The sequence below is a fragment of the Atta cephalotes genome (genome assembly GCF_000143395.1).
Source record: "Atta cephalotes unplaced genomic scaffold scaffold00045, whole genome shotgun sequence".
Lineage (NCBI taxonomy): Eukaryota > Metazoa > Arthropoda > Insecta > Hymenoptera > Formicidae > Atta > Atta cephalotes.
The window spans coordinates 1,218,554-1,232,516 of NW_012130109.1; the positions used below are offsets into that span (position 1 = coordinate 1,218,554).

The 13,963-nt window shown below is 34.2% G+C and overlaps 2 protein-coding genes across 2 annotated transcripts in view; both read left to right on the forward strand.

Annotated features, from left to right (window-relative positions):
• Positions 1–13,323, forward strand: part of LOC105622489 (ankyrin-2-like) — a 39,335-nt gene extending 26,012 nt beyond the window's left edge. The window contains exons 23-27 of the mRNA XM_012203905.1: positions 122–311; positions 396–534; positions 853–1,132; positions 1,583–1,735; positions 6,089–13,323. Coding sequence (XP_012059295.1) covers positions 122–311; positions 396–534; positions 853–1,132; positions 1,583–1,735; positions 6,089–13,323 — 7,997 coding nt within the window. The remainder of the gene's footprint in view (positions 1–121; positions 312–395; positions 535–852; positions 1,133–1,582; positions 1,736–6,088) is intronic.
• Positions 2,703–3,578, forward strand: LOC105622457. Its single transcript, XM_012203875.1, has one exon. It carries the CDS (start codon positions 2,703–2,705, stop codon positions 3,576–3,578), a length of 876 nt encoding a protein of 291 aa, XP_012059265.1.
• Positions 13,324–13,963: the final 640 nt, after the last annotated feature.

The window sequence follows — 13,963 nt, forward strand, 5'->3', positions numbered from 1 at the left end:
TATATATATATATATTTAATTTTATAATTAATTTAATTGTAACTAATTAATATTGTTTCTTTTGTTTTTACTTATATTTTCTCGATTCAATAATGTTTTTCAAATGAAAAATTAACTTTAGGTGGGACGAACGAGTCACAATGGGAAGACGTTACCGGATCAACGCCATTAACCTTTATGAATGATAGAGTGTCGTTCACCACTACTGTTTCAGCAAGATTCTGGTTGATGGATTGCAGAAATATCGGTGCAGTACCAAAAATGGCAACGGAGTTATACGAGGCATCCTTACATGTGCCATATATAACCAAGTGAGTTTTTCTATCATTCTTATACGTATATTATACGTATAAGAACAACAATTTTCTAATTTTGATATACAAATGTTTCTATAGTTTTATAATATACTCGAAGAGAATGGATGTGTTAGAAGCCACATTGAGAATATTGTGCATGACCGATGGCAAGGAAGGCATGCACACTTTAGAAAGGCAAGAAGAATTTACGGAAATCGTTAAAAGTCGCGATGTTGAGGTACTTTTATAATATAGAACAATACATATTATCACAATACATAACTATCTCGAAAATATTTTACTATTTTAAAAATAAACTTTATGGGATATATACTTTTTTTTAGGTCTTTTACTAGATATCATTTTTATTTATTTCTTTATTCTTAGATTGAATATAAAAGGAGTATTTTGATATATTTATTGATATATTGATATATTTATTTGTTTTAGTAATAACACATTTTTCGAATACATAAAATAAAATTATTATTTGAAAAATATTAATATAATATGTTAATTGGTTAGATTTAATGATTTACAAGTATTTGTTTAATAGGCACTTGACGGGAAAGATCTTTATATTGAATTTAGTGGAAACTTAGTACCGGTAACAAAATCTGGCATGCAATTGAAGTTCACATTTAGGGCTTTCCGACAGAATCGATTATCATTCCATGTTAAAGTAAAAGATCCGTTACTGGATCCAGTAGCCAGAATGCTATTCATGCGAGAACCAAAAGTTGCTAAAGGAGAACCACCTCAGCAGCCTATTTGTGTGTTAAATATTGTCCTTCCTGAAAATATAATTAAACATGATATACAGAAAAAATTAAAAGGTACGTCCATCAAATATTATAATTCAAAAAAATAAAAAACGTACTTGAAATTCTTTCTCCTCGTAATAAATAAAATAGATTAAATGACAATGCTATAAATTTCTAATATAATTATTTTAATAATTATAAAATTATTTTATGTTGATTTTGTAAAAAGATTTTTAATAAATTAATGAATAGAGAAAATTTATCTTATTAAATATATAATTAATTAATGATACATTATAATAAAAAGTACAAAATATCTTGATATTATTGTCTGCGTATTGTATATAAATTTTTTATCTAAAAAATAAAAGAAATATTTTTTGAAAACAAAATTAAAATTTATTAAAGGATCTTAAATCAAAATTAAATTAAAGATTTATAAGCAATATCTTTATGCATGTATTATTAATAATAATTGTGTATAATTATTATTAATAATATCTTGATTATTATATATTGCAGGTTACGAAGATTCTAATGTTATAAATCAAAAATTAGATTACTATAAATCAAAGTACAAAATGGAACAAATGGAAAAAACTGATAAACCCAAAGAAACTTTCTCACCAACAGAAAAGAAATTCATAACAGATACATTACAAAAGGAACAAACAGGTATGATATAAAAAAATGTAGAAAATAGAATATATTTGACACATTAATATATAAGTCGAATATAAATATTCCAAAATAATGGGTCGCATATATTAAATTATTTCAATTGAAAAAGTTCAACTTCAAAATCGATTTCGTCTATAACACTAAAAATGCAAGGTGCAAAAAGAGAACTTGCGTAATGAAGCATTAAGTGTTGTCGATGAATATTTTATTACGTGAAGATATTTTATATCGTATTTACTGATAAGTGAATTAAGAAAGGTCTGGCGATGTAGGTCGTTCGTAAGCAAAGTGCAACATGAAAAAAGGAAATGTTTTAAAAAGGTCGAGAAAAAGTCCTTGTCGAATATCGTTTCGTCTGGACTTGAAAATGATGAAATTCGATTGTCATTCTATTTTATAATTTAAGGGGAGAAAGCTAATCGGCTTACGGTTTAAGAGTTGAGTGAGGCTTCCTTAACTTAATTAGACGTAATAGCATCAACAAATGCTTGAAAGTGCCGGTGGCGGACTTCTTTAGTTCTGTCTGTATCGATGAAGAGAACGGTGCAAATTTCATATCTATCTTTCTTTCAAGCGTCCACATATAATTATTAAAACGTGAGTCTTTTTAGTTTTATCATGAATTTGTTCATTTTTAATAACTTCCTCTTTTTCTTTTATTAATGTTCTTATTAAAGTCGAAGAGTTTGATGCAAAATTGAGATAAATTTATAAATTATAATATCTGTTTTAAATACAAGATCATATTTAAAATAGATTTTTACTAATTATAAGCTTATTTCATTTTTGCATTTTTAATTATATTTTCCGTTTAGTTTTGAATAATTTATTTAAAATTTTATTTTGTGTTTTCTTTAAAGTTAATTTTTTTTCTCATTATTTTCAGTTTCAGATATTTTTAAGTTCATTAGTAGTTTGCACTTATGATCGGGACGTTAAACACATAAGAAACTAAGTAGATATGGCGACAAAAATGAAAATCAATGAGCACGATCGCATCATGATGAAGCAGGACAGTCAAGTTAATGACAAAGAATGTTCCTCTGGAACGAAGATCAAACGGAAATCCAGATCTGCCAGAAGACGCTTGAATGCTATGATGAGTAACGCATCGTTGCACTTCTCCGACACAGATTCTGAAGGCGAGTTAACGATGATCACCAGCAAAATCGACAAACTTAACCCTTCGCAAACTTCGCAAGCGAATCCGTTAATCTCTGTGACCAATGAGGAGATCATCGAGTCTGACATGAAGATCAATGACGATTTAGATTATCTTATAGCCGACGGTGAAGCCAGATCCCGATCACGTCGTAGCAGCTTCGCGGAAAATCTCACCGACGTCGATGAGATCTATAGCGACGAGGTCGATGAGAAAGATATTAGCAACTTAAATGTAATTGATAACGATGATCAAGGGGAAACAGATTTAGAAGACATGGAGGGCGACGAGGATATTCAACCGACAATTTATGTTACTCCGAGATCGGACATCCTGATTGAATTTGGCGGTGAAATGATCATGACCAAGGAAGGCGATGGACCGTTCTCTGTAGAAGTGCGAAACCGTTTATCGCGAGAAGAGGTTTCCATCGATAAAGAGGATACTAAGAACGTACCGGATATGCCAAACACCGATAGCGAAGACATGGAAGGGTCCGAAGATGAATCTAAGATAGATGAAGCAGCTGCTTACAATCACGTGTATGAAAATTTCGATATCTTGGCCGCATCACAGATTGTTATGACCAACAAAACGGAAAACAACCTACACGTTCCGGATGCCGCTGAAGAGACTATCAGCGATTGCCATACTGATGTCGAAGATGTTGATTAAATAAAAGGATGAAAGAAAAGATGGATTAAGAAAAATTATTTGAGGCATGCGAAATAGTACAGTTCTTGGAATGAAGACCAAGAGCAATTTCCATGATCTTTTTGATTATGCTTAACAAGAATTACTGTAGCATTATCATAAATACTAGGATAACATTATTATAAATAACAAGAGTATAAGAAGTTTTTGATCGATGATGATTGGATAAAGTCACTATTTAATAGGATCTGATATTTTTATAATTGATGCAATACAAATTGCGTAACATCTTATATAAATATATGAAATCTTGATTCAATTACAAGATCTTATCTGAGAGATAAGTAGAATTTTGGAATCTTTCTATCAGAGCTTTGAACAAGGCAAATATATTAAAATATATTAAAATATTCTAAAATAATCATGAAAATATAATTAAATGACGCAAAGTTTATTAATAAATTGTATGAAATGTAGTTCTTTATATCAAATATCTAACGATTTCTAAAAATTATTTAATTTTCAAAAAATTTCTCTCTTTGTCCTTTTCTATAAAAGTGTCCACAAAATAATTCTTATATCTATTAAATATAAATATATCGTAGGAAATGATAAAGGAAATAAAGGAAAAATATTTAAAAATAAGATGTGTAAATATGTAGAATATCTGATTTTATGTGCTTAAATTAAATTAAGAATATTAAATTTAATATTCTTAGAATAAATATGTCGATATTAGATATTACATCTCTCTTTTACTTCAAAAGTGATACAACTAAAAAAACGTGATTTTTTAAATTGTTATTTTGAATGAGTTAAATAAACTCCAAAGCTGACGTTCTTTTGACATCAAAAAGGCCATTAATAACGTTACTTTGATGTGAAATTGACGGCAAACAACGTTAATTTACTGCTTAGGATATTATCAACTATCAAAATTAACTTCATAAAAAATAGTCAAAATCTTCACAACTCAAGAAAGATGATTTTTTAATAAAAGTTGGAATAAAAATGATAAAAATGATATTTGATCATGTTAAATATATATTCTTTATGTCGATATTATTTGATTAATTATTAATTTTCTATTAATTATGTGATTGGTCACTAATTATTAATTTCTTATTAAATTAAAAAATAGTTTTTTCTCTTTTTTGAAAAACTTAATTATTTTAGTTGTATCACTTTTGAAGTAAGAAATTTATATATGCATAAACATTATTTTTTGGACATCAATGAGCACTATACATATGTAGTTTATCACAAATTCTTATACATTTTCCTTTTTGCACCGTGCCTTTAAAATTTAATTTTAAAAATTCTTTAAAAACTTAATAATTTCTCAGTGGAATAAACATAATAATTTAAGCAAAATAAAATTACACATTGTAATTGATTTCTGGAAAGAAAAAATTGTTTAAAATATTACTCGAAATAGCATTAGTTCAAGGAAGTCCGCTTATAATAGCTATGATATAATAAAAAAATATCGCGAACATCGTTTTATTTGTAAATTCAATAATAATGCCTATCGAAACGATTATCGACAAATTAATTCTTATATTTTCATTATGGAATCGATAATAACGCAATATTTGTGTACTTGTTATACTTGCAGACCGAAATGCCGTCCTCAACATTATCATAGACAACCGTATGGGATATTAATGCAAAAGAGTATGTCTCCGCAGTCTAAAGAAATTTTTCGATATAAACAAATACACTACATATACTAAATACGTACATATATACACATATATAATTATAATTATATGATATAATATGTAAATACGTACATACATAAATAATTAATACAGCAATACTTAATAAATGTTTTCTTTTCTTGGCAATAATATTGTTTTTAAGATCAAGTCGTTGTATGTGCAAGAACAACAGAAAAATTTATTTCTTATTTGCGAATTATATTTTTGACAGTTACAATTATAATTAGCATTATGTCATGCAGATAATAAATTTAAAGATATAATAGAAATAATCGTTATATATATTCAAAACTTGGTAAATTGTATTTTACAATAAATTAAAACTGTTGAATATAAAACAAGTCCGTTCGTTTATTATATGAATTATTATGTTTTTTTTTAGAGAGTTAGGAAAGTATAAACCAAAAGATGATATATATGTATTAATAAGAGTTACATTACAGCTTCATAAAAAAACAATTACCTATTAATAATATTAGTAAGATTAGTAAGATTATAGATTTATGCATAAACTTTAGATTCGAGTTAATGGACTACTATTTTGCATTTTGCGGCTTTAACGCATCTTAATGGTTTTAACGCATCTTAACGGCTCTAGTATATCTTGTACCTGCCACGACTATAGGAAAGAAAAGAAAATGTGAGAAAAAAATGACGGATTTGTGCTACGGAAGTTCTCGATCGCCAGATCTCGCTGTGAATAAAAAAAAACAATTGTAAAGAAAAAATAGACACGATGTATCGCAGTCATTATATAACGACATGCTTAATAAAATGTAATGTGAGCATAATTCTTGGTTGTTCTAGATGCCGCTATCCACGAATCCTTTGCACAAAAAGCGGCTTGTCCCCTAGAATCAGTAGATGCTAGTTATCCCAATAAAGTAGGCGCCGATCAGTCCGAACCGGATCTATCGCCTGATCTCGAAAGGCAAACGTACTCGGAGAAGCGTAAATTCTGGGAAGATATGTCGAGGAAACGCGAAAATTATCAACGTTCTGAATCAGAGATTTCAAGGACCTCTCAATTGACCATTAATGAAAGCGACAGCGAGACATGTCCACCGAATGTCGTGTCAGAGGAGGGCGATGGGACCACTGAAGGCATCTCAGACGTCATAAGGTCGGAGACCATCGAGGACATCAATGTGCCGGATATCTCGGAGTGTTCTGTGGCGGAGAAGGCCCATTACTTTGAGGAGCAGATACAAAAAGAGATGACTAAGGGTACACCAAGACTGCAAGATTCCGCCAAGTCTGAAAGAGACAAATCCAATTTTAAAGGTAAATCGATCGACGATCAGAAGAGTTACGTGGAAAAGAGTATAGTAGAAATGACGAAGGAAAAAATTGATATCGAAGAGAAACACATAGCAGAAGCGAGAGAGATAGAGAAAATTTTGAAAGCTGCTATTGAGAGTGATAAATGGACGAAAGAGAAAGGTGAAAAGGAAAAAGATAGCGATAAAGAAGTATGTGAGGAAATTCAAAAGATAACAACTCAGCCAGTGATGGAGATTTGCAAGGAATTATTAAATAAGGAAAGAGAACTCGCTGAGGAAACACAGATAGGACATACTCCGATTGAACAAATTCAAGAAGTTAGTGAAGAAACGAAAATATTTGAGAAAGAACAAATGGACATTAAAATTAAATCATTTCTTCTGGATGATAAAACGGAAATCGAGCAATTCCTTGAAGAGGAGAGGCGAATCATCGAAGAAGAGGCGGAAATGAAAGAAAAGAAACCGATAGCTGACAGTTTTGACAAGGAAATAAAATCCATCGCTGACACGGAGATCAAACAGATAAAAAAAGAATTCGAATCTCGCATTCCGATCTCCACAGCAATGGCTGAGAAGGATAAAAGTTTCCTTCAGAAAGAAGGAAAAGGAAAAACATTTGATAAACCTGAGGAAAAAATTTCGCTAAAAAGTTCTCCTACGGAAAAAGAAAAGGATATTTCAACATTTACCAAGAAGAAAGAATTTGAATCTCGTATACCCAAACGCATCACGGAAGGAGCGACAGTAAAGGAGAAAGAAGAAATAAAAAAAGATTTGCCGGGACAGAAAGATAGCGAAACCGTTACTGTCACCGAGAGGAAATCTAGTGAGGAGGTTACGCGGCATGAAGAACGCTTGACCACGAAGAGCAAGATGCAAACTTTTTCCAAGACCTTCACCGACGCGCAGGATGCGTTTAAGATGTTTGAGAATATAAGTGCAATGAGAGACAAGGATTTTGATACAATTACTTCAAAGATTGATACCAAGGCTACTAGTAAAGTGGAGAAGAAAGAGGTACTTTCATCAGAGATCTCCAGTGGTGCAGATAAATTTATAACTCATGAAGAAAAGGAAAAAGTAGAACGGAAAGAATCTTCAGAGTCTAAGCTGACTAAGGAGTCACCGGCTGAAATAATAGAAGAAAAGAAGAGCAAGAGTGAGGAGATGGATAAAACTGCTGTGCAAAAGATGTCGATGAATGTGATGGAAGGTAAAAAAGTGATAGACGCAAGCGCTTCTGAATCTAAAGCGAAGAGTACAAAGGAAGAATTATTTAAACTACTGGAGGATAGTGAGGGAACTGCGATGGAAAAATCTGGAATTAGTAGAGACAGGAAAAGCGACGTGGATGTTGCGATTAGAATCAAGAGGGACGATGCGAAAGAAGTAGAAGACATTAAAGAATTGCCTAAAACAGCTAAAGTTGAAGGATTAGACTTGGAAAAAGTTGAAACGATCGCGCAAGGACAGTCTTACAAAGAGAGTTTGGAGAAATTTAAAGTCGAACAGTTTATACCTAGTCAAAGAGACAAGATGGATTCAACTGAAAAGACTAAAGAAGATGAACAATTTCCGAGCAAAGAAGAACCTTTAATATCTTTAGAGAAGCAAGAACGATTAATCGCCAAAGAAATAGAGGCGAGAAATATAGCAGAAGATCTAATACAATCGATTGAAAGTGAGATTGAGAGAAGATCATCAACATCAGGATTGAAACCACAGATGTTGAGTAAAGAATATTTAGATCAATTGATTTCTGAGAGCAGCGATACTGATCATGAAAAACTGGCAGATAATTTAATAAAAAAGTTTGAAAGTATTATGCAGAAAGATGAGCAATTGGATCATCCAGAAACAACACTATCGAAGACGTCCTTACAAGAAGAATTATTCGAGAAAGGATACACTAGAGATAGTATTAGTGAAGAGATAACAAAAGACGAAGAATTATCATTGCATGATCGAGAAGAAAGTTTACAATCATCGTCTCAAGCTAGACAAAGTCTCCAGGACAGAGATATTACTATAAGTCCCAGCAGTATATCTGAGCAAATTGATCTAGAAGAAACAATCGACGTTGATACTGGAGAATTAGAGGATATATCTAAACCTACATCTAGTCCACAATCTGAGAAAGTTCGTTCAGATATATCAAGCGGACATATTGAACAACTTCAGAAGGATATATATAGTGATACTAGTATCTCGAGAAATAAAATAATATCAGAGATTTCAGGCGCTAGAGTACTAGAAATTTTAGAACCAGGCGCAGATAGTCGACAAGACTCAGTCGATGTGCCGTCCTTGGAGTTAGATGAGCATAAAGTATCCGAACAAACTAGTAGAGATGTAGCTTCTCTACACGAAAGTGTGGCTGTAGACTCTTTGGAGAAAATCGGTCAGGAGAAAGATGTAACTGTCAGTTCTAGCACAGTATCTGAGGATGTTAATGTAGACTATCCTCTGGTTCATGAAAATGTTCTATCCTCAACTGTTCCACCGAAAGAATATGACACAGGGGACAGACGAAGAGCAGATAGTTTTGAAATCGAAAGTCCGCCGTTATTTTCGCCAAGGGTGAGGCATGTAAGCGATTTAGAAATCAAGCCAGTTGACTGGATGATCGGTGATGAGAAGATTGAGATATCAGAAACGTTGCAGCCCTCTCAAGTATTCAATCAAGAGTTGGAAGAGTACGAATCGTCATTACGTGGTCGCACTTTATCTCAGGATGAATCCGTGGATTTGGAACAAGAATCCGTGACTAAGTCTTCGGAGGAGATCAGTGTGATTGAATCGGTCAAAGAGTCGATTGCCAGTGATGTTAATGTAACCGTTACGACTACTACAACTAAGGTAACAAAGTTTACTGTAATCCCAGTGATCGAACCGGACTTTGAAAGCGAAATAGTAGAAAATAAATTAGAGATTACTTGTCAAGAATTGGTCGACGCTTTGCAACGAGAACATGATGCCAAGACGCCGACGGGCGAATACGCAGCAAGTATACGGCAATCGATACCATGCGAAGGTTTTGACTGGGAAACGAGTATTACTGAAGCCGTTACAGAAATGATACCTATGAAAGAAGAGGAAGCAAAAGATTTAACTGTGGAGGAAGCAAAAGATTTAATTGCAGAAATTAAAGAGCTAACAGATAAAGACACTTTCCAACAAGATATTTCTGCAGATATAGTATCTACAATAAAGGAAGAAAAAGCAGATTTTATACAGCACATTATAGCTGAAGAAACACAAAAAGAAGAAAAACTTGAAGTTACTGACAAAACAATAAAAGCGTCATCAGAAGTTGTAAAAGAAAAGATTACTGAAACTAAGGAAATTCCGAAAGATTCCACGAAAGAAGAATCGGAACTATCTAAGTGTGCGAGAGTTGATGATGTGCTAAAAGAATGGACGGAAACTTATTTAGCAAAAATCAAACCTCCCAGTGAGGAATACAAACGACATATGGAGAAGACCACTGAGAAGCACGATAAGCCCAGCAAATCAACGACTGCTCCTTCTGATATTTGTGCCTTGAAAATAAAGAAAGACGATCTCCAAAGTGTCGATTTAAGCGCGCGATATGCGATAACAGTACTAGATCAAGTGGTAAAGAAAGAGATCGCCGAAGTGAAAGAGTCTTTGGAAGCGGCTAAACAAGACTTGATAGAAGAGCTGAGTGAGAACAGTCAGACCATGATACAAATTAAAGATTCGCCTTCAGAGTTTCAGTTCAAACTCGAACCGGAATCCATCCCAAACGATTTACCGATTTTATACAGACCACCGTCCATTGAACATGTTCCTGTCGAGATCGAACCGGAAGCCGAAATTGGAGTTGTGTCGCAAAGCAATTTATCAATTGTGGAAACTCAAAAATTTGATGAAGCAAAGGAAGAAGATGCGAAAAATATCGTCGATGATAAACTATCTATCCAAGAAATTGTCACCATTGATGACAGATCAGTCGATGTTAAACCACCTGAAATCGATGTCGAGAAACATGAAGAAGAAGAAGAAGAAGAAGAAGAAGCCATAATAACCATTGATGAACAACAAGAGGAAGAAGAAGAGGGTCGTCCTAGCCCGCTTCCTCTTAGTAGATCATCTGATGTTGGTTCAGACATGGATAATAGGGACGACAGCTACTCCTTGGCACCACCTTTTCCGGCACCTAGAAGACGCCAAAAACCGATTAGGATATCAAAAAAAGTTAAGACCTCGGAAAGCGAAGCTGACGTTTCGAGTTCTGGCGAAAGCAGCAACTATCAGTCCTGTGATTACGAGATTGGCAGCGGAAGCAGACCTAGTTCGTCCGATGTTGAGGCATTACAATCTGCTGCGGGTGGCATCCAATCCGGAACCGTTTCGGAATATGAGACGGCAATGATGTCTGTTGAACACGAGGCATCGAAGACGTTACCAACATCACAAGACTATCAGACTGCAGCAAGTACGTTGAGTTCCCATGAATCTATGAAATCTTTAAATTCTCTCAGCTCGGGTCATCTTGGCAGTATCGATAGCACCAGTGAGTTGTCAGAGACATTAGTACCTTCAGAGGAAGCGGATGTGGATGCAGACGAGATAGAAGAGAACCTGGACAGTGCATTAGACGCGGAACAAGAGTTGGCCGAAGCATCAGATTCTTCCGGTAGCGAAGAAATACCAATGGATGAAGCCATGGACAAAATTGATAGTCATATACCATGTCGCATGAAACGTTCGTCCGAGATGATTTTTCAACAGATTATGGACGATAGTGTTAGCATGGAAACGGAGTCAATGGATGAAATGTTGGAAGAAGATCAGGCTAAAGTCGTGGATTCAGCCATTTCCGCTTCTATGGATGCACCTGGGATCCTTCAATCTGTAGACATAATGACATCACGGGTATCCGAAGATGGGGTTCAAAGTGTATGCACACAGGTGATCTCTACACGAGTTACTATTCCCAGCGATACCGAAGAAGAAAAAGTGGAAAGTTTAAAAGTACAAAGAGATATAAAAAAGGATGCGGAGATGATGGATGTGGAAACGATAGAAAGTCTGGAACAGAGATCAGATCACGAGATAACTGGAGATGAAGGTCTCGAACCGATGCAGTCAACATCCGTCCACTCGATGATGCAACAAGCCAGCATGTCCCTATCCTCGGCATCGGGCATGTCTTTTGACACAGTCGTAGAGAAAGATAAGTCTGAGCGTCATTCACCTGATAGCGATTCTTTCGAGCTCGTAGATAAGCCCGATATCATCGATGATTTTGTGGTGATCGAAGAAGTCGGACGTGAAGCAGAGGAGTTTGATGCTGAAGGTAAGAGCATTCGCATTAGCTCAGTACCTCAGACCACCAGCAAGCAATACGATCGCGATCTAGAGAATCTAATTACGGAGAACAAAGAGGACGCGCAGGTATCAACGAGTCAAGTATCAAGGAATAATGATTTGTTTGACTTTGAGTCCGAAGAGAGTCCGCCCCAAGCATCAAACGATGACCAATCTCAATCCTATTCTGATGAAGAACAGTACGAGAATAAGAAATGGATAGAAATGCAGTTCCATGCGGATGCGCGAGTGTACGATATAGAATATGATCGGGGACCATTAGAGGACATCAAAGAGGAGGAGATCACAGATTTTGAAGCCGGAAGTAGTAGACTCGGAAGTTTAGGCAGTCACAAAGAATCTATAGGCAGTGTGGGAAGTATGCGTGGTAGCTTCGGTAGTACACCGGATTATGATATTTTAGGGAAGAAATATTTCAGCAAGCCTACAGATCATGACACTGTGTCCTTGACCTCACTGCAGGAATTTGAACACTTAGAGAGTACTGTGGCAGCTGAGAACTCACGAAAATTACAATGCGGTTCGCAGGATTCCAATAGTAATAATGGCAGTCTTCCGAGAAGGTATATGACCGGTCGTTCAGGTCATGGTGATGACGTTTCATTGTCTTCACTAAAAGACTTTGAAGGTTTGGAAAAAGCTTGCAGAGAGGCTCATTTAATGGAGCTACGGGCTCGTGAGGAAGAGGAACTACTAGAACATGAAAGTCCAGAAAATAAATATAAATTAGAGAATCTGCCGCGATCGAGGACAGAGACTAGTGCAACTGGTTCGTTTAATCCTAGTACTTCCGGATCGGATGACTACGAAAAAAGGATAAAAGAAATCGATGAGATAATACGCATTGCTCAGTCTAACATGGAGAAATTTGAACGGCAAGACGATACTACGGAAGACATTTCGCAAATCGAGATTACCGATACTGAGAAAGCTTTCGCTCAACCAATTCCAGAAACTCTTCTAGAAGAAACGGAACTCGAGGAGGCACGAGCAACACAAAAAGAGAGCAATATTATGGAGACCAGTACGGACTCTCTAGAAATGGAAGATAATGCAGAAAAAAAATATCAACAATTGTGCCGAAGCTCTGATTCTTTAGAGATGAAGACAACCCTGGACTTTCCGTCCTTGAGCTCGGATTCGTTGAACAATATAAAAGACGTAAAGGAAACGCCAGAAACCGTCGAGCGATATGGTGGCAACGCGAGACGAATTTCTTCAGATTCTCTTGAAATGCCTTTGTTAGAGCAACAAGATATCAGTGCATCCGAGAGAAGCAGTGGTAGTAATGGGCGTCACATAAAGGAAGAAACGGCTCACTCTGCTGAACAAATATCTTCGACGGAAATTAAAACGAGAAATGGTAAAACGAAAACATCACCAAGTAGTGGTATATAGGATAATTTTCATAGGTAAGTAGACCCTACGTAACAAATTTACATGTTAATATAATTATATAATTAATATAATAATATTAAATTATTATCATAAAAAATAAATGTCTATAAAAAATTTATTGAGATAACTATATACCATTTAATTTCACCATTTACCATTTAATTTGGATTAATTTTTAATGCAAAAAAATATTTATGCTTTATTTTTTAAACAATTTATTAAAATTATTTCAAACACTTCCAAAAAGATAATATTTTGTTATTATTTTAAGCGATAAGTATATATATATATATATGTACTCACTTTAACTTTGACATCGAAAATTATAAAAGATACAAAAAAAATGTGTCAGACAAAAGTTTTCATTTCAAAGAGGAAAGAAGTTGGTGACCATGGTTGACCTTAAGAAGATGTCTTTAAGGTCAATATTACTTAAAATTTTTTTAATGAAACCTCTTATTTTTTATTACATATTCTTATAGCTGTCTTCAAAATCTTTTGAGAACATTATAATAAAGTTCATTTTCATTAAGTACTTTTCAAATTAATTTATTTAGTCGATTTTTTTGAAAGCTAAAGATAAGAAAAAACGTTACAAATAAAAGTTTCATGATTTCGATGGAAAAATGGAATACTATTG